Raw genomic sequence first — 24,973 nt, forward strand, 5'->3', positions numbered from 1 at the left:
TCTTGGTGCTGTCCAAACGATTTGGGGGCCGAGCTCAAAAACATTTGACGGTGTTTCTGCATGGTGAAGGCTCGTTTTTTTTTTTTGACCCTGGCGAACGGTGTACTGTACAGCACCTCTTTCCCCGACCATAAAGTCTTGCTGGGCGCGCTGCGGCTTAATTTGGAGAAGAGCAGATGGTTGATCTCTGTGTGTGTGTGTGTGCATCTTTGTTTGCTGCAGTGGAAGTTGGCCGCTGGTGCCCCGCGGCGTTCTTATTTTACATTGTCTTGTGTTGCGCTGCGAGATTGCCTCTCCTTTGACCTACGCCCTTCTCCCCTATCAGTTGCATGGGCTCGCTATCCTGCCGGCGCACCGCAAAAATGGATATGGGACTCATCCGATAGTGTGATGGATTTAAAGGTTACGAGCGTTGTCGCACTGCTTCTTTCCCACTACACTCCTCTGCCAAAAGGAGGGAAAGGAAACACAAGAATAGCGCGTCAGGTGATCTGGACGTACTTGTGGCGCCTCGCACTCGCACAGGTGTCTTTATGTGCTCGCAATCGCCCCACCTCAGACAGCGACCAGTCTGGGTACACGGTGCCAGAATTGCCCCTATATTAGTACTGCAGAATATGGAGTTCGGTGGCGGCATTTAGATTAGAATGCGTACTGAGAGGGTGTGCCTCTACTCCGAAACTACTTGTGCTTTTAGCGCCTGCAATATCAATACCCGCACACTCACGCCAATCTTCCTGCCAACCCTCTCCCTCCCTTTCCTATGTCTTCATGAGGTTTCACGTCTCTGTGTTCTTACTGCGAAAAAAAACTTTTTCTTTTTTCCTCTTTTGCGCTACGGTGTGGTGGTGGCTGGTTGAGCGACGCGGCGCTCATATTATCGCCTCATCAAACAAAAGTCTTGCCGCTTCTACACACCTGGTGTGTGGCTTCACGTTGCCCGAGGTTCGACATGTCGGCCTCTTGCGACTTCAAAAGTCAGGTTACCGGCGAGGTGACTATCCCATCTCAATGGAAGAAAGTAGCCACACTACAAGACGCCGAGGCGCAGACGTCGAAGCACAAGATCAAAAGCCACGAGGTCCAGACAGACGTCAGCTGCTTCCGTACGTTGGACCAACTAGACAAGGGCGTCAGCACTGAGCGGCGGCCGAACCAGGGATCGTTGGAAGGCCTGCAGTACGTGTACAAGGGGGTTCCACACGACGAGAAGAAACTCGCAGCATTCCTGGAGGCGTGTAAAGACGAATTGTTGACCATTCTGCACCGCAACGCAAGAAGCAGCACCTTCGATCACTACTCGCCTCACTGGTCGCGCAACAACACAGACCTCTCTGTTCTATACACACTCACTTCGCCTCTTATCAAAGAGGGCAACTTACAGGCCTTGGGAGTAGCGTGGAACGCCCATGGGAATATGGTCGCTGTCGCCTACGGCCGCATAGACACGTCGGGTTGGTGCTACAACAAAGGCTACGTGTGTGTATGGAACCTGGCACGTCCAGACCTAATGGAGAGCGGTCCGCATTACACACTGGAAGTAGAGACGTATGCCGTCTCCGTCGCTTTCCACCCAACAGACCCCTGTATGGTTGCTGTCGGCACCTACAGTGGCGAGGTCGTTGTGTTCCCGGGTTTGACGGAGAGCGTACCTCAGCAATACTCCTCTGTAGACTCTGAGGTTGCGCACACCGAGCCGGTCACGGTGTTACAGTGGGTGAAGAACCCACAGGAGCTCCGTCGCGACCATCGGTATATTTTGTGCTCCGCCAGTCAGAACGGACTCATCATTCACTGGAGTCCTGCAAACAAGTTGGCCAAGCCGGTGGCGGCGTACAGGATTCAAAACTCGCGCCACCTGCCCGTCGGCATCACAGCACTCACCTATGGCGGGGTACAGACGGATCGCGGTATTCATGTGCCTGCGTTGGACGGAGTCCTCCTCGTGGGTTTGGAGAATGGCGAGGTGGGGCGCGTTCGCATCGGACTTATCCCAGTCGATATCAACTCCCAGATGCCATGCACAATCGTTCCAGTGGACCTTGACTGGCTGGAGAGTCACCGCGGCCCACTGCAGTCACTTAGCGTCTCCCCCTTTTTTCGACACCTGTTCTTGTCGTCGTCTTCGGACGGCACGGCACGCCTGTACACCGATCTCGAGCGGTCCCCCCTCCTCACCCTCGAGCCAACTGCGGAGACGAAGAGTTACCTGTACGGCGGTCAATTCAGCCCGTTTAGGCCCTCCGTCGTGGCATTGGTATCACGCGGGTCGTGTCTGCACGTGTATGATCTCCAGAAAGATCAATTTAAGCCAACATTCACTGTGGAGGCGTCGTCTGACGGAGCAGAGATACTCACAGTGGCCTTCAACCCTACCGCAGCCGATTGGCTAGCCACCGGCAACGCCCGCGGCGCAGTGCAAGTATGGCGTTTACCGACGGAGTTGTCACAGGCCACAGAAAGCGAGCGTGCGGCTCTGCGTGCCACCCAGTCTACCCGAGAGGACGCAGGGGAGGGGTATGGCACCGCCGCTGTTCTCGATCTGTTTGGCTTACGTGCTTAGATGTATGTCAAAGCCGCTGCACCTAAATGCTGTCCGGTACTTTTTGTTGTTGTTTTCTGTGCGGTTGTGTGGGGCTGTGCGCTCTTGCGGGGAGCTCCCCGCTCTTGCCATATCGAAAATGTTTTATGAAGAACTGATTTCAGTGAGCGTGTCATTTGATGCACGGAAATGTGCAGTCAATCTTTGACGCCACCCAAGATGGAGGGGTGCGAGGGGTGATTAAGAATGCTGTACCCTCTTTGAGCCATCCGTTTCTGTTGCCTCTCCGTGCGGTGTCTGTGGGAGGGTGGGGGTGGAGGGGCTTAGCACAGATGGGTGTGAGAAGGACAATAGGTGTGAAGCCCCCCTTCCATTTTTTTATTGTCTATTCTTCTTGGTTCACCCCATGTGCAGGTCAGCTTTGCTTGCGCTTGTGCAGACTTTCTCGAGGCTCCTTCTGTAGGCGGCGTACCACACCCAGACTCATACATCAGGTACAGCAACAGGTGCGTCCTGCACCGTTGGCACCCTGCACTGCCTGGGTGAACTGTTTTTCGTCATTCTCTGCTTCGACTCATATCCCCTTCTCTCGTCGTATATCGCTGTTATACCCTTGGTTCACCAATGTATGGGTTCTGTTTTTTGATTCGTGGGTGTGTGGGGGGGGCCGTCACAGAAAATTATGGCAGTCGTCACCGGCTGCCTTCAAACAAATATCGGATCTCTACATCTCCACCGCGAAGTGTTTTTTTGTTTGCTGACATAGTAGTCTTTTTTTTTCGCTTCCTTTCCCCCTCATCGCTTCATCGCAGGTGACTCCTCGTGCTTCTAATAGATACCCGCTCTCCCGTTTGTCGAGTTTGCTTGTTTGCCCGCCTGGTCTCGCCACCGCAGATACTTCTCGAGCGGTTTGGGAACTCTTTCTTTTTTTTGCGAGGGTTACGCCACATGGTTCTCTTGCGCCTCCGCGTGGCGGTGGTCGGTGAGCCCACATCCGGCAAAACGGCATTCGTCCAGATGGTGCATAGCAACGGTGCCACATTCCCTAAAAATTACCTCATGACAATGGGCTGCGACTTTGTCGTGAAGGAGTTCACGATAGACGAAGACAACACAGTTGAAGTGTCTTTCATGGACGTGGCAGGGCAGCGGCTGTATGATCCTATGACATCTTATTATCTAGAGAACGTGTCCGCCTTTATTCTTGTGTACGATGTTTCGAACAAGATAACATTCGAGTCGTGTCGAAAGTGGGTTGCCAAAGCACGAGGCGCCAAGAAAGACATGATCGGCTTCCTTGTGGCCAATAAGATGGATCTTGCCGAGAAGGCAGAGGTCACGGACAACCAAGCGGAGGTCTTTGCGCGCGCAAATCAGCTCACTTTTTTCAAGTGCTCGGCGTTGCGCGGCACGGGGATTCTTGAACCTGTCGAGAAGCTCGCGCACACGTTCCTGGAGGCGTATCAGAAAAGGATAGCCCAGGTGTCCCAGCTCAATGCGAGTAGGTGATTCAAAGGCACCGGCATCATTGCATTCCTGCATAACACCCCAACGGCTACTACTCCTCCCAACGTCGTTTTGAGGAAGAAAACTCGGCAAGAGGGTGAAGCGTATAGTAGCAAGGGGGCGGGGGATATCCGCGGGTATACCATCACGCATCTAGATCGCCTTGGCGCGCTGAAGTGTTCCCCCGGCAGAGGTCTGGTGCTTTTCGTTCCTTCTATTTGTTTACGGAGGATGTCGATGTGGAATATCGTAGATCGTTGAACGCTACCATGGAAACATGAAGAAACTGCACACCCAAGATGAATGACTGTCATCCACAGGAAAGAGCCACCGGGAGGGTGGGGGATACTCGATAGCGGCGTGAGACATGCTGTGCCACGTAGCTGGCCTTTGTCCTTTACCAACTCTTTTTTTTTTGCCAGTCTCACCCCTGTTACGCTTCCCCAGGGTGCCTGCGTGCTTGAAAACCTCTCGAGGGGGAGGGGGGAGGCAGTACGAGGGGGCGTTCGACGATATATCGAAAAGAGGAGGTCAAAGAAATGTTTTCCACAGGACATGAGCTGGGTGAGTCGAGGAATAAATTTTTGATTCTCATCCTCACTGTTTTGAGTTGCCTTCCCTGTCTCTTCTCTGTTTCCGCTCTCACAGCTCTATTACTCCTTTTCCTTGACACACGCGGTCATGAACAGCGCGTCCTGCAGACAGACGCGTATTAGATGAGTTACAGTCCTTTCCTGACTGCTCTCTATGAGGACGTTCGGAATCGGCTGCCGCTGTGGACCACACAGTACGTACAGCCCGTGTCGCATGCTGCATCCGCCGTCTCCAGCACCTGGATCGACGCCAGCGGCGCTAAACAGCAGCGACTTTTCATCGCTGTCGAGGTAAGCAACACGAACTGGATTGTTGAGGCAGTTTTGAGAGACTGGAGAGCGCTCGTGGATGCGTGGCATGGGGAGCACGAGGAGGGTGAGGTGAGCTGTTTCCTAGGCTTTGTGGACCTTGCCGGAACTGTGTCTTACTACAGGTGTGAAACCGCGGCGCCTAGTACACTGTGCAGCGGAGCCGATTCTCATCTGACCCGGAGTTAATACGACTGTCTCTTCCAGAGCACTCTGACGTTCAGTGCTTGTGGGGGGATTCAAAAGACGATCAAGGACAGAATCACCGCCACCACTCTAGTTCACGCGAACAGTGGTGCTCGATTCATAGATCTGTGTTATCATCCTCTCTTTTTCCCTCAATAGGCCGTTACTCCCCTCGTGACTACAGCGGCGGCGATTACCGGCGCGTGGGGGAAAGAGGGGGAAGGGAGAGGTGGCGATGCTCCCCGCACTGCGAGAAATAAAACCCCAGGGTTGTTTCCCTTGTATCCCAATCGTCGCTATTAATATCTGATGCGCTGCTCACGTTTTGCCGATACCTTCCCTCTTCACGCCGCGGATCTTTCCCTCTGGACACACTTGTTTTCAACGCCCACAATGTACTGCACTCGAACTGCGAGACGCGTTACCAGTGTCGTATTTTTTCCCCGTTTCCTTGGTGCAATGAGAAAGAAGACCCCGATTTAAAAGTGGACACATGTAACCGCCAAAGACCCCCTTCCCCCCCACACCTGACGATCGTCCTTGTGTCTTCTCTTCGCACTGCTTCACCCTTTACCGATCTCCTCTCTTCTCCACGTCTCCAATCCCAACCTCTTCCTTCCCCCCCCCCCCTTCACCCGACTGCCACACAGAGGGCCGTGAGGTTGTCAAAACCGCTACACGCATACCCACAGACATCTGTGCGTGGCTGGTACTCGCTATACGTTTGTCGCCTTTGTGTGTGTCAGTCTGCAGCAAAGCATCTCTCTCTCTCTCTCTCTTTCCCCTTCCCCAAGTGCGGGGTTGCCATCCCTCACACCAGCAATGTCAGACCCCAGTTGGCGCAGGGCTTGCGACCTCCTCTCGAAGCACTTACATTCCCTCGGACATAAAATAGCCGTGATACGTCGCATTACCAATCGGCGCAGCGCGGTCGAGGAGATCAGGAGGGAGCGCGAGGAGGTGAAGCGCATCACCCGTGAAGCCAACGCGACCGATGTGCAGGACATCCGCAAGTCAGTGAAGTGTTTAGAGCGCTTCATCTTGCTGGACAAAAGCCTCACCGAAGAGGGCCGGAAGCTCGCTAAAGACGCTGAAGTGATTCTCCAGGATTACGAGAGGGTTTGCAACGATTTCTATCGTAAATGTATGGAGGGAGAGTCCGTACGGGGGGCTCGAAACAGCCGCGCACTTCAGATGTTCCGTGAGGTGAGCGGCGACGACGATGACGAAAACGAAAGGCAGCTACTTTTGGCTACGGAAGCCCCGCAACGGGTACAGTTTGAGCGCGATCTCTATGATGAGCTGATGGTAGAGCGCCAGCGCGAGACAAACGAGATTGCAGATAACGTCCGCGACATCCACGAAATTTTCCAGCATATCAATGGGATGGTCAACGACCAAGGAGAGCAGCTCGAGATTGTCGACAACAACCTATCCACTGCGGAACGTGCCACCCGCAATGCCTCGCAACACCTGCGTCGTGCGCAGCAGTATCAGGGAACATCTAACCGAAACAAGTTTCTTTTCATATGCATGATGGTCATGCTTGCTGTAGTCAGTGTTGGTCTCCTCATGAGGTGAGTCGATGATCACTACCTTTCTCCCGTCGACGAGCGCGCGCAGTTGCACCCTCCCCCCTCCCTTTCCCACCACCACGCGAACTGCCCCTGCAGTTGAGTATTCGCACTGATTGTTCCAAGAGTTTTTTCCCTCTCTAACTTTCCGCGTGTACATTGTTGGCCTTCCTGTCTCCGATTGGAGAGATGAAGGCGGATGCGTCACTTCATCATCTTTGATTACTGCTCTGCAGTGCAGCGTCTTTACAGACGCATATGTGCACCTATGTCGCCTGTGGACTTCGTCTCTGTGTCCTGGTGTGTTCCTCTTCATGTGGACGCTTCCGTTTTATGTTTGGCTTTTTTGTTTTGCATTACTTTGTCCCCCCTCGCTTGAAGAGGGGTGCACCGCCGTGTGCGTTGTGCGAGCCCAGCACCGCCCCTGTGTGTTTTTTTTTGGCGGGGGAGGGGGGGTGACTAGTAGCTTGTACACCACCACTAGCGTATTGCGGACTTACTGTCAGTTGCGGCAGGACCGAGTGCCCAGAACACAGGGGAGCCAAGAGCGACTCGTCGCTACAGACGTCCGGAGATCAGGTCCCCTGGGTGGCGTGGTGCCGAGGGGAGGAGAGAAAGAGCGAGGGAGGGGGGAGGGGGAGAATCTCTGCGGCAGTGAGTCTGTTTGTTCCATCTACATGAAAGCTAATCTGTCACGGCGACTTGGATGTATCCCCCCGAGCCCTCGATCCACTCGCTGCCCGTGGGGAGGGAGGGAGGGATAGTCTGAGGCAGTGGCCGCGCTGACATGACCGAGCGGGTGCCGCTGTGCGGTGTGTGCCCATTGCTGCCAGGCTCCGTGCGAATGGGTACATGGGCAGGCTGGGTAGTGCACTAGACTTGGTCTAGCATGCCAGCCTGTGAGGCAGAATGCATATTCCGAGAGACCACTGATGATCCAGATTTTCGCCTTTTGCTTATTTTTCCTACCCTTGTTGCGTGCATGCTTTGCTGCTTCTTTGAGAAATGTGTGATGCATTTACGTAGGGGGGTACCCACAGATACGCAACGCTCGACTACACAGTGGACAACCTGCATGAGAAAAGTACCAGGGGCACTCTCCACTTTACCGCCTTAGCTGCTTCTGGCACAGGCTTGCGAGCAGATGTCGTACAGCCTCTCCGATCTTACTCGGTCATCTCTTTAGCCGTAGTAGTTGGCGATGACTGTAACCGTCCTTCTTCCCTATTTGCCATCCCCTATCCTGACATCTCCGTTGTTTGCCCCGTCACTGCTTTGCGCATCGCGCATGGCAAGGCACCACGCACGTTACCGCTGTTGCTAATCTGCGCCACTGTTGGTGGTGCGGGTAACCCTTACAACTTTTTTTTGTAGTATAACGCCGCCGTTCAAAGTACACTTTTATTTATCTGCATTTCTGTGTTGCTGACATGCCCAACATGGAGGACCCCGCTGCGCAGGAGGCTGTTGTGACCCCTTGGACCGTGGAGGGTGATGTGAACTATGAAAAGCTCATCAAAACCTTCGGCTGTCAGGCGATTGACGAGAACCTGCTTGAGAGAGTGGAGCGGCTCACTGGAAAGAAACCCCATCATTTTTTGCGCCGTGGCATTTTCTTCTCTCACCGTGATGTGAACCTCATTTTGGATGCGTACGAGAAGGGTCAGCCATTTTACCTCTACACTGGCCGCGGGCCCAGCAGTGAGTCCATGCATGTGGGCCATTTGATACCCTTCATGTTCACCAAGTGGTTGCAGGAGACCTTCCAGGTGCCACTGGTAATTCAGCTCACCGACGATGAAAAATTTTTCTTCAAAGACATCACAATCGAGGAGATCGAGAAAATGACGACTGAGAACTTAAAGGATATCATTGCGCTCGGCTTTGACCCAAAGCTTACGTTTATTTTCAGGGATTTCGAGTATGTCGGTCAAATGTATCGCATTGTGGCGCGCATCGAAAAAGCCTACACGGCTAACCAGGTGCGGGGGTGCTTCGGTTTTAAGATGGAGGACAACTGCGGTCGCTGGATGTTCCCCGCTATTCAGGCAGCGCCATCCTTCTCGGCGGCGTTTCCACATATATTTCCAGTGGAAAAGGGCAACGTCTTTTGTATGATTCCACAGGCAATTGACCAAGACCCATACTTCCGCCTTACGAGGGACGTGGCGCCACGACTTGGCTATTTGAAGCCAGCCGTCATCCACTCCAAGTTTTTCCCAGGGCTTAGTGGGTCGAAAGGCAAGATGAGTTCTACCACTGGCACTGCCGTCTTTCTGACAGACACCCCCAAGATGATTAAAGACAAAATCAACAAGCACGCCTTCAGTGGCGGTGGCGCAGATAAAAAGGAACAGCTGTTTCTTGGTGGCAATACCAATGTCGACGTGCCTATGCAGTGGCTCCGCTTCTTTCTTGAAGATGATGATGAGTTAAGGCGCCTCCAGAAGGACTACATGCTTGGTCGCATCATGACTGGCGACGTGAAGAAAGTTCTCATCCAAACACTCACCACCATTGTTACCGCACACCAGGAGGCGCGTAAGAGAGTAACGGATGCTGATGTGGGTCTGTTCAGTTCCACTCGATTGATGGGGCCAGCAAAGGCCCTGGCCGAGTCCAAGGCGTAGAATGGCAGATGAGGCAGGTGCGGGTCTGTGTGTCGGTGTGGAGCCCGAGTGAGCACGGGAGACGCTCAAGCAATCTCATGTGTCCCCTCGCGCGAGGCACCGCGCCGGGCAACGAGAACGCCACTGATCCTCACGGGTGCCTAACTACCAACACGGTTGGCACTTGACGCACTGTGATACAAAATATGCGCCATCTTAGCTTCTCTCTGCAGAACAAAATTTCTTCTAATACTCACCTACCGTTCCAAGGAAACGCATTTGCCAATAGTAGCATACACTCGGTGGGCTAGTGCCTCTACTTAACCCCCTTTCTCAGGTACTGGACAACTTGACGTGCATGCGTAGGTTTTTTTTTTTTTTTGGGGGGGGGTAGGGTCGGTAATGAGAGCAGATGGACTTGTTGTTCGCACACCCTATCGTTTCCATAATGAGGTGGAGGGGATGCAACATGGCTGTACGAACTTCGTATGTGTGTAATGTGTCTTTGCACTATGCGTGACACACACACACACAACAACATATAATGCACGCGTGCATCGGCGCTGAGGTGAAGAGAGCTGGGAGGGAGCTAGAATGAGTACCGAGGAGGAGACAAACGCTCCTCGCGACGGCGTGTGCGTGTGCGCGCGCGACTACAGAAGCCACCCCCCTCCCCTCCCCTCCGCCCTCCCCCCTCCCCCTCTTCACTGCTCTCATTCGTTACCCACATGCATCACATTCTCACTTTATTCCTATCTGGTTCCTTGTCTCCCTCCCATCCTCTGTCGTGTTTCATTATATGCTTCTCTGATCGCCCACCTTGATATCACCACCGCTCCCTCAGGGAAGGGGTGATGTAAAACTGCCCCCCCCTTCCCCTCTCCCTTCCCACTTCCCACCTTATCTCTCCATCCCTGGCGGAATCCCTCGATATTGTGCAAAAGCTCGGTCCAGATAGCGCCGGCGTTCGTCAGCGGTGAAAGCTGTCCAGTGTAATTGCAGACGTGCTCATCTGTGCCTACCCAATGCGACGGCCTGAGCCCTGGCAGCGTCTGCTGTCTCACGTAATCCACACTGTTGCCACGCCGTTTATTTTGCGAATCGGTCTTGGTCCTCCAGGTTCAGCCTCTCAGCTCTCTGCTCCCCCTCACCGCCCTTCCTATCTGCCTATTTTTGCCGCGAACTACTGTGAATTGTCCGCGTTTGAGAAGGATTTTGCCGTCCGTTGCTTAGAGTACGTTGCTCATCAAAAAGATGACGCCCATGGGGAAGAGAGAGGTGCGAAGCCGCAGGTAACCCCGTCTTCAGCGCCATCGCCGACGGTTTGCACGGACGAGTACCCCGAGACGTGGCGGCCCCTCTTTGACCTTGTGGTGCTGCCCAATGGTACCCTGTGCATCGGATGGTTCCGCCACCACGCGCTTGACCTACAGTGGGGGCATCATGTGGAGGCCTACGTCGCGGACCTGTGGCAAAGGGCTCCACGGACGTTGTGGCTGCATTCTCAAGAGAAACTGAGCTTATTGGTGCGTCGGCAGTTGCCTATGCGCCATCGACACTTGGCTGTCTTTCATCGACAAGACACTGTGACTCCAGCGGAGACAGCGCAGTGTTTGCAGGCAGCTGCCCGGTCTCTACTCGCAGCGACATCGACTACCCACAGGTTGGAGCATGATGTACTGCTGCGAGTCTCCAACTCAGGCGGGCCGACGCTGCCGCTGGTGCGAGTACTGATACGCAGCCTTGAACGGCGTAATCGGCCGCTCCCCACCGGCACTGCTATTGCGCTAATGCGCTTGCTCGTCTCAACCTCGGCAATGTGCTTTGACAATATGCCTCGAAGCCTAGCTGAGGCGATATTAGCCGCCGCCAGACGGATATGTGATTTGGCGAGTGACTCTGGCTGCCGTCGTCTTCTTGTTTGGGGCGCCTTACTAGTGGGTTCCACGGACGAACAGGCAACGACTCCCATAGAGGTCGCCCAGGAGGACGCGGCCACACAAGCACTCACCCTAACGCTACTGAGCGTCATTGATATGCCTGGCAATAGGCGAGAGGCAGCATTGCGATGGCAGGCAGAGCAGCACCTCTGTCCGCTCTGCGACGCGCTCGTTTCCGAGGAGGCGATGCTTTTGGACGCCCTTACAGTTTTCGGATCTGACGCAAACAACGCTGAGGACCGCGCAGCGCTCTCCTACGGCGTGTCAGTCGGTGACGGTCCGTTTGACGCAGACGCGGCAAGCAGCAGTACAGTTCAACGTGATATCCCCGCATTGTACTTCCGATGTGCTCTGGGCGAGACGATGAGCCCAGGGGAGGATAAGGCATCTCTGTACGGGGAGCCAGCTGAGGGGTCCGGGGTGCCTCCCATTCCATGGCTGCCAGGCACAGGTTCAGACGCGAAGGGTTGTTGGTGCACGCTTTTAACCCATTCAAGGATCTTACTCTCGCACAGCAAAGCGGAACACCACCATCCACAGAATAAAATCGTGTCTTCCCATGCAGCCATGGTGGAGCGGGTGCAATCGATGCTGCGCGTCTCCCTCGTGCGAAGATGTCTATTTGCCACGACCAAGACAAACATCTGTAGCCAGTATTCGATCATCACCCACCTTTTCTCTTCGGGTGAAGAGCCTTTGGTGTGCATGACGCTTATCCGCCTGGCGGACACCGACGTCGTTCTCGACGTAATGAACCCCCATGTGCACCTGCGGGCGCTTATGGGACTTCTTTTTCTCTTTCCAGCTTTAGAAATGCGCTCTCTCTATGGCGGCACAGTTGCTTGTGCCCGGGAGTCACTCTCCGCTGGTACTTGTGCGCTGCAGTGTAGCTCGTCTCTCGATCTTTCACACGCACCAGCGGCGCCGAACACCTCTGTATCTGTACGTATCCCGCCTGAGTGCGCGGAGGGTCTCTCCACCCGCCTACTTGGTCGAGACAGCGCCCTGATCTGCCTGATGCACAGGGCGTGGGGTGAGCCTACTGCTGCTTTTCTCTTGGATGACTTGCGCGCAAATCTTCACACAATTCTGTGCCGTCCTCCAGCGCCGGATGCGTGCACACTATCCACAGACGCCCTTCCCTAACGTAAAGTGTAACGGCGGTCGAAGGTGCTTCTCCATTCCTTTCGTTGCCGACTGAGTTGTTTGCTGCTGCCCAGAGTGCCAAACGGCGGTGCATGGGGTACGTGGGTAACATCACTTTGTGTTCCACGCCGTTGTGCGACCCGAAAATCGCTGCCGGTATCGTCTTCAAGTGAAACTGGTGTACAACTGCAAAGAGACGTGGAAGAGGGTTTCGTGATCGGTTTGATCTTGTCCGACTCTTCTCAGCGTTGGTGGACCTCATCTGTTGAGCTTTCCGCCTGAGTGCTTTCTCTCCTACACGCTTCTCTCTCCTGTTACCCCCTCCCCTCTCCTCGCTTGAAGAGGGGTGCACCGCCGTGTGCGTTGTGCGAGCCCAGCACCGCCCCTGTGTGTTTTTTTTTGGCGGGGGAGGGGGGTGACTAGTAGCTTGTACACCACCACTAGCGTATTGCGGACTTACTGTCAGTTGCGGCAGGACCGAGTGCCCAGAACACAGGGGAGCCAAGAGCGGCTCGTCGCTACGGACGTCCGGAGCTCAGGTCCCCTGGGTGGCGTGGTGCCGAGGAGAGGAGAGAGAGAGCGAGGGAGGGGGGAGGGGGAGAATCTCTGCGACAGTGAGCCTGTTTGTTCCATCTACATGAAAGCTAATCTGTCACGGCGACTTGGAAGTATCCCCCCTGAGCCCTCGATCCACTCGCTGCCCGTGGGGAGGGAGGGAGGGATAGTCTGAGGCAGTGGCCGCGCTGACATGACCGAGCGGGTGCCGCTGTGCGGTGTGTGCCCATTGCTGCCAGGCTCCGTGCGAATGGGTACATGGGCAGGCTGGGTAGTGCACTAGACTTGGTCTAGCATGCCAGCCTGTGAGGCAGAATGCATATATTGAGGGGGAAAAACACACATATATATATTTTAGTGTGCCAAGTGGAAAGGGCCACGCATGTGTTACAAATCCAGAACTCTCACCTGCCAAGGCGTCACCCCGTGCGTCGACGACCTACACAGTCAATTGGACGTTATTCAGTTGTAAACACGTGTGTGTTTGCATGAGTAACATGTGAATTTGCTCCCCAGCTGTTGAATCTCCTGCCACAATGGATATCGTCATTCGCATTATATCGATAATTTTTTCCCCCGCCACCACATGTTCAAAATACATAACACACCCTCTACGTCAAAAGTGACGAGCTCCTTTTTTTTGTCGCGGTTTCACAGCGAGCCGTTGCAGAGGGCAAAGGTAGTACTTTTTTCGGTTGGAAAAAAAGGATCGCGAGTCTGGTGTGATGCAGCGGTACGTGACAGCTGTTTCTACTCGGGGTCTGTGCCAGGCGCTTCGTCGAGTTGGAGCGATTACACCACTGCTTCACTGCTCTTTTCACCGCTATACGTCTACGACAAGGCCGTTATCTGATGCGGCGGTGCTCCAAGGCTCCGAAGATCAGAGTCCGCGAGGTCTCGCATCCGCTCTGTCGACAGAGGTGTTCACTGAGGAGGAAAATAGCCCACTCCTTGACGAGGACGAGTTTGATGAGCTCGAGGCTGCGTCACAGGAACTGCACGACTTGTGCTATACAATGATTGCCCATCTTCGCTGCACAGTCCCAGACGCGCACCGAGCGCTCTTTGAGCGTCGGGTCAAGCGAAGCTTCCGTGAACCCCAACCCGAGCAGTACCGTCGACTTCTGCACGGTCATGGGGATCGCAGCTTGCGCCGGCGAAACAACTACCGTGGTCGCAAGGACTTTGAGGAGGCCACAAAGCTCTACTTGCAATGGGGCGAGAAGGTGCTCTTACTACTCACACAGCCTGTGCTGGATCGCCTTGTCAAAAGCGCCGGTAAGGGTCACCGCGATTTGCGATCAGACGGGGTTCACCGTTATCGTCAGCCGCTGAAGCGCGCCACCTGGCGCACGTTCCCTCATCGCTGGTTCAAGCACGCACCGTTTGAGGTGCAACAACTTCGCGCAGACATTCCCGAGTCGGTGGTGCTAAACACGCGCTTCTACCGCGACCACGCGACCCTTCGCTATCTCTTTACCCTCATGGAGCCCCAGCATTTTTTCCGAGAGAGAATTGAGCACCGCATGATCGAGTTGACCCGAAAATACGACGTGTCGCAGAGAGCTACAAAGTAGCGACATGGTCTTGCCACAAGACTAACTCCGCACTTTGCCTTTTCTCTTCTGGGTGGGGTGGGGTGGAAGGGATTACTCTCTGCCAGTAGACATATCGCCGTCTTTGAGAGAGTCTAGTGTCTTGGTGATTGTGGTAGTTGCCCAACTTTTGTTGGCAGTTTCAAATCTTGGTTAACAGGGCGGCGCTGCAGAAGCACCGCTGGAATGCTCTTCTTGGTGCCAACTACGGCGCACATCCCTTCGTTTTCTGATGTCCCACTGTGTGTAAAGGCACCGCCGTTGAACCCCTGCACAAGTACCTCCACATGTACACCGTGTAAAGTTTTTTCTTCCCCTGCAACCACGCCGAATAAGGGGTGAAAGGGGAGGGGATATTTTCGCAGCTGGCTTGCTCTCCGGGAAAGGGATGGGCGCCCTGGTTCGGTGTCCCAAAAGTTATGTCGTGTACAACCGACTACAACCCATTCTCTGACACCCCCTCTCCGCTCCAGTGAAAGGGGTAGCATGCGGGGCATGTTATTCTCTTTGCCTTTTAGTGACTTTGGAGTCTTTCCTGAATACTTTTCTTTCCCACTGGTCATCTGTATGTGGTCTGCTGGCGGTGCGCCCCAGGACTTTGGTCGTTGTGTACCGTGCCTTTCCGTCTTGAGCTTCTCACCCACCTTTTCTCGTTCGGTCTCTCTCCCTTTCTCTCCCAAACACACACGCACACACACGCACACGCAGAGTCACACCGGGGTGCTCTTTCCACCAACTTCAAACCCGCACATTTGTCTATCGTCACTATTTGTGGCTCCCACAGCTAGTCAAAGCGAGCGCCGGAGTGTACTTCTCCCGTTGTCCAGGGGGGGGGCCGAGCTGCACCTAAGTTTCTTTTGCAGTACAGCACGTTGTGCTACCGCCGCCCCCTTTTTATTTCTCTGCGGTACCTTTTTTTTCCGAAAAGCGGCGTCGTATTTTGTGTTTGGACCGGCGGGCTCGCTCGTGTGTGCGTGCTGAAAAAAATAATGCAGCGTTTTAGTTGTAGCGCACTCGTGTCTGCCTTGTGCGTGGCGCGGCGATGGCGCAGCGGTGGGGGTCCGGGTGATCGGCGAGTTCGGACAGACTGGTATCGTTGCTACCCTGCGCTGATGGAGGAGAAGGACCGCGACATGTATCACTGCTACTACCCCTACTTATTCGACCACGGCGATAAAATGAGCCTCTACCCCAAAATTCCGGAGAACCCCCGCGAATGGCAGGTGGAGCAGCTTCAGACGACATACGATGCTATCCGTGAGGATAAGTACGACGCGTTTCTTCGCTTGCGTGAGAAGTTCCCTGAGCTCTACCAGGACACGTATGCCTGGGACAACCCACCCCCCTTTGGAGAGTTTAACATGTTCTATAGTGTCCGCTTTGGGATGATCGGTGTGAAGGTCTTTACCTGCAAAGACTATGATGACCTAGGGAACCAGTTTGATTGCACCGCCTTCTGGTTCCCTGACAACCAGATTGTAAAGCACTCAACCCGTAATGGCGATGTGGGGACAGACAAGGTCTTTGTGGGCGCGATGAATGTGCCGGTGGAGTTTCACAAGCCGCATGTTGCCGCTTTTTACAAGGCATCTGGTGTACCCGTAAAGCATGTCTCTGCCGGCTTTCCTGTGACACCAGACGCGTACGCACCGGTCGGAACGAAGCTGGATGTGCGACATTTCAAGCCTGGCCAGGAGGTCAACATCACTTTCCAGAACACTGACTACGGTTATCAAGGTGTCATGTTTCGCCACGGCTTTGACGGTGGCTATGTATGGCTCGGGGACTCCAAGTGGCAGCGACGTCCCGGTTGCATGGGTGCAGAGGGACAGAAGCGCATCTACCCCGGTCACCGCATGGCCGGGCAGACGGGCGCGTCTGCTGAAACTTACCAGGGTGTTCCAGTGTGGCGCATCGACTACAAGAACTCACTCATCTACCTGCCCACCTTGATAGACGCCGACGTCGGAACCTATGTGAAGTTTAGCGATACCATCAACACAAAGGGATACACATTATGGAATGAGCACCGCGGCACACCCGCCTTCCCCACCTTTGTTCCCAGCGAGGAAGAGGACCTCAGCAAACTGGCAACAGACGAATGCCAGCTCACCTCTCCTCCACTTTACATGTACTTCCGCGACGAGTTTGCGGCAGCGCAGCTTGTAAGCCAGACAGATGTCGAGGATGCCAAGAGTGCCAAACCGGCCACCGCAGCACCCAAGAAAAAGGTTTACGACCTGAAGAAGTACACGGACGCCAGAAAGAAGTACCGTCAGAGCCTGCACAAGGCACGCAAGTACAAGCTTATGGGTGTCCGTACGCGCGCTCACGAGAAGCAACAAGAGGCTCGGCGCGCTAAGATTCTCAAGTACAAACGTGTCAAGACGTAAAACCGGTGATGATTGCGTTCCCCCCCCCTCCCCGGGGCCCTCGACAGGTGAATCCGGGATTTGTTTGATCAGGAGGCAGAGAAAAGGAAGCGGTCTGTGCGCAACTTCGCGATGACGCCGACCGTGTACGAAAGTACGCACTTGTCTATTACTCTGTTTTTAGCCACATTGGCTTTCGCTCCAGAGTCATATGCGCGTCTCCTCGTAGGTTTCAGTACCGCAGCTTCTCTGAACTGCTGAGATGAACTCATAAGTCAAAGGGTGATACTCCCATGTGTGTGTGTGTGTGTGTGTGCATATCCTCTATTCGTCGTCGTCGTTGGATTTGTGTGTTTGTCGTTGTCGTCACTTAAACAGAGAAGCACAGAGACAGTAGCACCGTCAAGCGTCTAACTAGTGTCGATCCCACCGCCACTGTCTACTGCGTCAATGGGTGTGGGCTTCGAGGATCACCAGTGATGCCACCTGTGATGCCACTCGGAAAAAAAATGTTGTCGGATGAAAAAGTCGAAAGTCACCTCCGATGTGTGCTTGCCTTGCAGAAAGGCAAGATCACTGTCAGTGCAATCGCCATGATCGCACTATGCAGCTATGAGAGCCGCTGTGAATGCGACAATGGCTTTTTTTTCCTGTTCGACATATCTAGAGAGTGCCCCCGCTCATTTTCTGAGTGTTTTTTTGTAGACTTCTGGAGTGGTGCCGCCATTTACGTCCGTGTACGTCGTGGATTTCATTTTTCCTTTACATTGCCTCCCCCTTCTTACACACTCTTCCTTGTGTGTGTGTGTGTGTGCGCTTCTTAGTTGGAAGCATCGGTTTTAAGCGTGTGTTGGCCATCTCACTTTCATTCCCCCCTGTTGTCTGTGTGTGTGTCTGTGTGTGCGTCTGCCAACAGACATACGCGCGTCCGCACGCCTAGGAGCAGCGCACTTGTTGATAACTCGACCTTTTCTTACCCGTTAGCTCTTGCCGCGCACTCTCGCCCCCGCGTCGCTGATTCCTCTAAACGGTGGTAAAGCCCCACGCACGAAAGCCTTTGTTTCAGGATCGGCATCTTCATTGGCCACAGGTGTCAAGACCTGTGCAGAGTTGAGGAGTACAGAAAAACATAATAACGGTTGCAACCAAATCATATTCCGTAGTTTGTGTAGCGAGGACGGCCAACTACATATAAACACAAATACAAAGGGACAACGAAGCGCAGTAGACGTGCGTACTGGTACTGGAACGCACACAAATACACACGCATATATACATAGAGCAAGGCAAAGACACTTACGCACGATAAACGTTGGTTTTACGCTCTGGTATTCTGTTGGTTTGACGGAACCAGTGCACAATGCAGCCCTCCGCCAGCCATACTCTCTCGATCTCGCGGCTGAGCGCCGTTTTGGCGCAGTGGCAGGCCCTTGCTGCCTCTGGCGATGCTGCTGCCGATAGGTGTACGGCCTGGGTCTGTGTGTTTGGAGAGCGTAGTGTCAACACCCCTGAAAACCAGCGTGGTCAGGCCGTATTACAGTACATCCTGGAGGCGAAGGACCCAGTCTGCAACACTGCCGCACTCATCTCGAAGGATGTGACCCTTATCGTTCATGAAGCAGATGTGCAAATTGAGTCCCCTCCGACGAAGCTAGAGGGTCACACCGTTGAGGTGGTGCGAGGCATCCAGGCAGCACAAGGGCAAATCACTGCCCTCCTGGCCGGAAAGACAGTTGGCGCCCCGGTGAACGAGTTTTCTATTCAGGAGGGCACGTTCGCATCCAGTTTTGTCGAGCTTGTGCACAAGGTTGTACCAAGCGATTTACTTGTGTCGGCCGCCCCTGTTCTGGGCGAGCTGCTTTTTGTGAAAGATGATGCCGCCCTTGGGTGTGTTGAAAAGGCGGCAGGGCTGTGCTGTGCTGTCTTTCGCCGTTACGCCCGCGACCAAATTGCACATGAGATGTCGAAGGCGCATCCCAAAACCCTCTACGATGTGCGACAGACGATCTACACAACGCTCGAGCGGCCGAACACAATACAGGGACTTGAGTCGCTTGCCGTAGAGGATTTCTCTCTTGTGACAGGGCTGCCGCCTTGCCTCTTCCACAAGGGTACGTACAAGTCCCAGCTCAACGTGGACGAGGACACCCTCAAAGCCGAATGTAGCGTGCCGGTCCACGGAGATGTGGTTGTGGTGCGTTTCGGTGTCAAGAACACTGGTTATACTGCCTTTTTTGGCCGCACACTTTTGGTAGAGGCGGCTGCGCCGTCGAACGCGAAAGAAGCGTATCAGTTCGTTTATGATGTGAGTGTCAAGCTCCTGGAGCTCCTCGTCCCAGGGGCACGACTCAGCGACGTGTATGCCGCGGTGATGCAGTTTGCAAGAGACCAGAACGCCGAGCTGGCCCAGTTCCTCTCGAAGAACTTTGGCTTCTCGACGGGCCTTCTCGTCCTGGAGGCGCGCGGGAACATTTCAGAGAAAGGTACCGCGATTGTCGCCGACGGAATGAGCTTCGTCACTCGTGTTCTGCTGGAGTCTGTCCCCAGCGCAGGCGGAGACGGCACGTTTGATATTGAGCTTACTGACACGGTCATCATGCGCGGAGGTGTAGCGGAGCTCAAGACGAAGGTCGCGCGCAAACTAGCGGACATTCTCTACGAAGATATCGAGCAAGATGCCGCCGACGGGGAAGCAGAACACCAGGCTCCCCGTGACTTGAGCAAGATCACACGCCAGGGCAAATCCGAGACTGTGGTGCTATCTCGCGAGGCGCAGCGCGAGCAAGAATTAAGGAAGCTGCTGAGTGAGCTCCACGAGGAATTTTTGGCATCAGGCGGCAAAAAAGGGACGCAAACTTCGACGGAGGAGTACCGCGCATGCGACGTGGGTCTCTTATCCTTGGGTGAGCTTAATCCTTATAATGCAGGTGAGCGTGTTCCGCCACCGGAGAGTAAAAACGGGATTGTTGTGCAGCAAGACAAAAAGGTGATATGGCTTCCTGTATGCGGCCGATCTGTGCCGTTTCACGTCTCCACAGTAAACAAGGTGGACGTCAAGGTCGAGGGCGGCACGTACACAATGACCGTTTTATTCCACAGCATGCAGGAAAGCTATGTGGGCTACAAAATGAATCGCACAAAGGTTTTCGTGAAGGAGCTGACGTACTCGAGCAAAAAAGACGTCTTCACAGATTCTGTGAACGCTATCATGGGCATCCAGCAGCGCATAAAAAACGAGGATGCTGCCCGCAAGCGCGCTCTCACCTCCGCCTCCACTGGACGGTTGACGGTGACACCGAACCCCCTCCGCCTCCCGACGGTGAAAATCCGCCCCCCGATCGCGAGCACGAGCCGCCAGAACAAAGGATGCGTTGGAAACCTCGAACTGCACGCCAATGGTCTGCGGTTTTCTTTTCTCGGGGGTGCCCCGATTGACATGCTGTTTGACAACATCAGGCACGTCATCTTTCAGCCTGCGGTCAAGAGCATTTACGTGATTTACCACGTCACGCTGAAGAAACCCATCGAAATCAATCGCAAAAACGTTTCAGAGATTCAGTTTGTTGCTGAGGTGATGGAGAGCAGTGAGCTGGCCAGTGGTGTTCGGCGTTCCTTTGAGGAGGAAGTCCAGGCAGAGGAGCGCGAGGAGATGCGCATCCGGCAGACAAACAAGCAGTTTATCACTTTTGCTCACGCGGTGGAGGAACGGAGCAAGATCAAGACGCAGTTGCCCACGAACCAGTTCTCCTTCGACGGTGTTCATACACGCTCAATGACAACCTTCAAAGGCAATCGCGAGGTTCTCTGGGCGATCACTGACACTCCCGCCTTCACCCTGAGCGTCGAGGATGTGGAGGTGGTCTCGTTTGAGCGTGTCATTCCGGGCGGCGCCACCATTGACATGACGCTCATCTTGAAGGACTACAACAAGCCGGTGATCACAATCAATTCAATCCAGCGCAGCTCCCTTGAACACATTAAGGACTGGTGCCTTAGTGCACGACTTTACTATATGGAAACTAGTGTGAACCCCAATTGGCGCGTCACCATGAAGGAGATCCGTGAGGACTCGGATTGGGACCCATGGCTTCGCGGAGACGGCTGGTCGGTGCTCAACAATGAGACAAACGATGAGGAAGGCGAGGAGGACGATGGCGAGGATTCTGACTCCGACTCGACATATTATGAGGATGAAGACGAGGAATCATCCGACTCCGATGACAGCTCCTGGCTCGAGGACGAAGAGAGTGAGGTGGAGTCAGACAGCGATGGAAGTGATGAGTCCAGCGCCGCCAGCTGGGACGAGCTAGAGCGCCGTGCAGCCGCCAAGGATCGGAAGCGTGATTTCAGCGATGACGACGACAAATACCATCCGCGCAAGCGTCAGCGCACCGGCCCCGCCGGTTCTGTTCCACCTGTGGCGCCCGCGGCTCGCCCCGCCAAGGTGCCGATCAACATGGCTGGACGCGGGGGCGTCAGCACCGCCCCTCCCCCACGCCGGTTCTAGGTGTGCGTTGTCCGCAGTACCGGTTTTTCCGTCGGACGGGGGATGGGGGGGGGGAAGCCGGGGGTACATGTGCGCTTCCGAGAGAGGTCGCGTTTTACTTGCTTCTTTTGGTTTTACTTTGTGTGTGTGTGTGTGTTGAGCGCGTAAAGAATACTGATGTGTAACATCTTGACTTAGGCGGGCTAGTGATGCTTTCTTGTTCGGCTGACACGGACCTCTTCGGAGTTCCGAGGTGCGTTTGCTGAAAGGCGCCTTGGCAGTGCCTCCTTATAATACCTGATTCATCATTTTAATGGGCCTCAGAGCGCCGATCGTCAATTATTTCTTTGCTATGGGTTTGTTTCTCTCGTGTTCATGAGCCGGCGGGATTTTCTAAGCGGGGAGCGTCGCGCTGGTGTGCGGGTGAAAAGCCCTAGAAACCAAGTGAGATTTTCGAGGAGGGGATGTCTGTCGAATGTACCAATGCGCAGTTCACCACGCTGGCTTCTGGTTCCCCACAGATGAGGGGGAGAGGGACTAGAGGGGTTTTCTCCTCATGAAACCGCCTCATTCGATTAGTATTTTTATTTTTATTGTTCTCTCCAGACTCAGATGCTGAGCATGTCCGCTGCCACTTGTCGCATTGGGGTTCCAACAAAGACTGGTATGCTCACAACGCATGACGGACTCCGTATCGCGAGGATAGGGCCCCTTCTTCCGCATGGCTTCCTCATCAGGTTGTTTCTTCGTTTCCTTTCTTGCGTTTACATACCCTTTTCCCGATGTCGGCGTACCCCTCTCCTCATCAAGCGTCGCAGACCGCCCTAGTCGTGCGGGAGAAGACATACAGTGCCACACCAGCGGCTAATCGAATTTCAGGTCATCTTTCCCGTATCTCAGGCGAATATGATTTGGGCAATGAGGGGCAGTTCCCTGGGGTTGTTGTGCAGGTGATTTGGGAGCCTCCATACTGTCGCCGTGCATTGTCGTCTCCATGAAGCTCATGCACAACTCCGCAAAAGATGGATTCGAGTTCGATCTAGATCGGATCGTTTAGCAATGGCGCGTTTCCCAGCCGCGCTGGAGCTGCGCTTTCCTATGGGAGGGGACTCTTGTTCGTGATCCTTCATCCCTGTGCAACGCAGGAAAAAGTAGGTTTGGAAAGCGAATAGCAAACAAGTGCTCAGCGGTTGCCAGCGCGCGGAACAGGTGAGCCATCTTGGTGCATAAAGAAACCCGAGCGAGGCAGCTGTGGAACTGTTCGATCCCCAAGAATGGGGGTTTGCCAGGCTTCGCACTCTCAAGTTTAATTCGAGCTGCCCAGGGTTGGACTTTTGAACTGGGTGTGCCGTGCAACTCGACACTGCTGTGCGATTTCGAGTCCCCTTTCTGTGTGCTAACGGCTGCGTTCGGCGTCCCCCCCTGCGTTGCCGAGCGTCGTACTGATAGGAAGGGAGCCTTACCGTGATGCTATGTGTTCTTTATCGTCGGCTCGAGCGACGTGCGTTGAAGGGGCCGGACGAAGTACGACCGGGGTATTTATGCAGGCCTCGATCTTCTTACGATAACTCGATTGTGAGACGGGGAGTAAGGGCGTAGCGTAGTAGCACAGTACAGCATGACCCTGTGTTGTGGCGGGCCGGTCAAAGCGATTCAGCTCCCTTGCAGGTGATCATCTGATGCTCGATCACGTGAACTTCAGTGATGACAGCGTTTTTTTTTTCTTGGGGGGCAGGCGCTTCGCTCTCCCGAAAGGCTGGTCGTTCCCCTGGGCTAATAGCACTCCGGTAGTAGTTCAGGGCAGAGTCCCACCCGCAGACGGCGAGCGGTCGGCAAGAGTATGGCCCTGCAGGAGCAAGCACACTTCCTTGCGCCTATACTTCTGTAGCGTTGGTGTCGTCTTAGTGGCGCTGATCTGCGTGTCAACGTGCCCTAAACCCACTCGCTGTACGTCTTTCCCCGTCGACTCTAAATCGATATTGAACTCTTATAAATGAGGGAGTACACGACTGAGAAGCTAGAGAGAATTGCAGTGTACCTTTAGCCCATGACAGGTATTTTGTGTAAACCGCTGCTGCTCACCTGAATTTCATACATTTCCGCCTTGGCCTCACCTGATACCCCAGGCTTTAGCCCCTTTTATCATCCCTTCTATCAATCACTGCTGTTTTTCCCCGTTTTCTGTGGCCGAAGGAGCTGCGTTGTGCGTTGGCCCCACACACTGTGCGGTCATGAAGAGACTCTGTGCGTCATCCTGCATGGCCCCGCGGTGGTGGCGTGCGTGCTCCACACCCGCCAGCGATTCAGGCACCGCAGAGCTGGTTATAGTACGAGAATCGCCAATAGACAACGTGGTGATTTTTGAAATGAACAATGACGGCGACAATCTCCTAACATCCAAAATGCTTTCAGCGTTTCTGAAAAAAATCAATGATGTCTGCGACCCAGACAAGTCTCGCTGCCGTGGCATAGTTCTCACTTCAAAAACACCCGGTGTCTTTAGCGTCGGGCTTGACGTCCAGGAATTCGCCACCAACCTCTCGCAGGAACGGTTCACGTACTACTGGAGCCAGTTTCAGCAGCTCTTCACCACCCTGCACTCATTGCCTGTACCACTTGTGAGCGCTATCAACGGGGATGCCGCGGAAGGTGGCTGCGTGATGGCCTTAGCATCCGACTATCGTGTCATGGCAAGGAAACACCCCACAACGGCAGATGATTTGCTGATCGGCATCGCTGCCACACAACAGGGATCAGTAGTGCCGCCATACGTGGCCGGCTCCGTGGAACACGTCGTGGGGTTCCGCGTAGCCGAGAAGCTCCTTTGCATGGGCTCCATGCTGACAGCCGATGAGGCCTTGAGCATTGGACTCGTAGACGAGGTCGTTGACCAACATGACCAGGCGGTTGTGCCATGTCTGCAATTTATGGAGAGGCTTCTGGAGCATCCCTCTCCTGTGCCCTACTGGATGATCAAAAACGTCTCGCGCCGTTGCCTCGTTGCCCCGCTATGTACTGCCAATCTTCGTAGCCAGGACACGGTCAGTTTCTACAACTTTTTCAGCAGCTCCCATGTCAAAAAAGCGTTAGCCGAACACACACAGAAGGCCAGGGTAAAGTGAGACCAGCATCCTCATATCTGTTTTCTTTCTGTAGATGAGTCATGTTACCGACTAAAAGACCCGTAAACGTCACATCAGAGACACACTTCCTCCACCGCCCAGCGAACGCCATCACTTTTTGTTACACAGTGCTGAAAAAAAAGTAGGCGTAACCCAAGCGTATATGCGCCGGGCAGACGAAGATCTGTTGACAAGGAACATTGCTGGCTTCACCGTGTTTGTCCCTAACACTGGGGTGCGCTGCACTCGTCGGGGTATTCGTTTTTCCAACTTCTCTGCTGTGATCCTTGAAGTCTGCCAGCATCATCTACAAGATAGCCATGCCTCACTCCCCCATGACACACAACGCTTGTCGACCAACGATTGTGTTTTTCTTCTTTTTGTTCTTCCTTTTACAATACAGGATATCACCTGACTTGATCACCGCACAGGCGTGCC

At 54.2% G+C, this 24,973-nt stretch overlaps 10 protein-coding genes across 10 annotated transcripts; all 10 read left to right on the top strand.

Annotated features, from left to right (window-relative positions):
- Positions 1 to 952: 952 nt before the first annotated feature.
- On the top strand, positions 953 to 2,563 carry JKF63_00667 (uncharacterized protein; the record flags this gene model as incomplete). The annotated part of the gene is made up of 1 exon (XM_067896718.1): positions 953 to 2,563. The coding sequence occupies one exon, from the start codon at positions 953 to 955 to the stop codon at positions 2,561 to 2,563; it is 1,611 nt and encodes a 536-aa protein (XP_067752875.1).
- A 927-nt stretch (positions 2,564 to 3,490) lies between these two features.
- JKF63_00668 (uncharacterized protein) lies at positions 3,491 to 4,051 on the top strand (the record flags this gene model as incomplete). The annotated part of the gene is made up of 1 exon (XM_067896719.1): positions 3,491 to 4,051. One exon carries the CDS (start codon positions 3,491 to 3,493, stop codon positions 4,049 to 4,051), a length of 561 nt encoding a protein of 186 aa, XP_067752876.1.
- A 713-nt stretch (positions 4,052 to 4,764) lies between these two features.
- JKF63_00669 (uncharacterized protein) lies at positions 4,765 to 5,139 on the top strand (the record flags this gene model as incomplete). The annotated part of the gene is made up of 1 exon (XM_067896720.1): positions 4,765 to 5,139. One exon carries the CDS (start codon positions 4,765 to 4,767, stop codon positions 5,137 to 5,139), a length of 375 nt encoding a protein of 124 aa, XP_067752877.1.
- Positions 5,140 to 5,958: 819 nt separating this feature from the next.
- On the top strand, positions 5,959 to 6,717 carry JKF63_00670 (uncharacterized protein; the record flags this gene model as incomplete). The annotated part of the gene is made up of 1 exon (XM_067896721.1): positions 5,959 to 6,717. The coding sequence occupies one exon, from the start codon at positions 5,959 to 5,961 to the stop codon at positions 6,715 to 6,717; it is 759 nt and encodes a 252-aa protein (XP_067752878.1).
- A 1,423-nt stretch (positions 6,718 to 8,140) lies between these two features.
- On the top strand, positions 8,141 to 9,340 carry JKF63_00671 (uncharacterized protein; the record flags this gene model as incomplete). The annotated part of the gene is made up of 1 exon (XM_067896722.1): positions 8,141 to 9,340. One exon carries the CDS (start codon positions 8,141 to 8,143, stop codon positions 9,338 to 9,340), a length of 1,200 nt encoding a protein of 399 aa, XP_067752879.1.
- A 1,004-nt stretch (positions 9,341 to 10,344) lies between these two features.
- On the top strand, positions 10,345 to 12,405 carry JKF63_00672 (uncharacterized protein; the record flags this gene model as incomplete). Its single annotated transcript, XM_067896723.1, has 1 exon — positions 10,345 to 12,405. One exon carries the CDS (start codon positions 10,345 to 10,347, stop codon positions 12,403 to 12,405), a length of 2,061 nt encoding a protein of 686 aa, XP_067752880.1.
- Positions 12,406 to 13,685: 1,280 nt separating this feature from the next.
- On the top strand, positions 13,686 to 14,537 carry JKF63_00673 (uncharacterized protein; the record flags this gene model as incomplete). Its single annotated transcript, XM_067896724.1, has 1 exon — positions 13,686 to 14,537. The coding sequence occupies one exon, from the start codon at positions 13,686 to 13,688 to the stop codon at positions 14,535 to 14,537; it is 852 nt and encodes a 283-aa protein (XP_067752881.1).
- Positions 14,538 to 15,544: 1,007 nt separating this feature from the next.
- JKF63_00674 (uncharacterized protein) lies at positions 15,545 to 16,948 on the top strand (the record flags this gene model as incomplete). Its single annotated transcript, XM_067896725.1, has 1 exon — positions 15,545 to 16,948. One exon carries the CDS (start codon positions 15,545 to 15,547, stop codon positions 16,946 to 16,948), a length of 1,404 nt encoding a protein of 467 aa, XP_067752882.1.
- Positions 16,949 to 18,287: 1,339 nt separating this feature from the next.
- On the top strand, positions 18,288 to 21,434 carry JKF63_00675 (uncharacterized protein; the record flags this gene model as incomplete). The annotated part of the gene is made up of 1 exon (XM_067896726.1): positions 18,288 to 21,434. One exon carries the CDS (start codon positions 18,288 to 18,290, stop codon positions 21,432 to 21,434), a length of 3,147 nt encoding a protein of 1,048 aa, XP_067752883.1.
- Positions 21,435 to 23,644: 2,210 nt separating this feature from the next.
- JKF63_00676 (uncharacterized protein) lies at positions 23,645 to 24,535 on the top strand (the record flags this gene model as incomplete). The annotated part of the gene is made up of 1 exon (XM_067896727.1): positions 23,645 to 24,535. The coding sequence occupies one exon, from the start codon at positions 23,645 to 23,647 to the stop codon at positions 24,533 to 24,535; it is 891 nt and encodes a 296-aa protein (XP_067752884.1).
- Positions 24,536 to 24,973: the final 438 nt, after the last annotated feature.

This window comes from Porcisia hertigi, chromosome 36 (assembly GCF_017918235.1).
Source record: "Porcisia hertigi strain C119 chromosome 36, whole genome shotgun sequence".
Lineage (NCBI taxonomy): Eukaryota > Euglenozoa > Kinetoplastea > Trypanosomatida > Trypanosomatidae > Porcisia > Porcisia hertigi.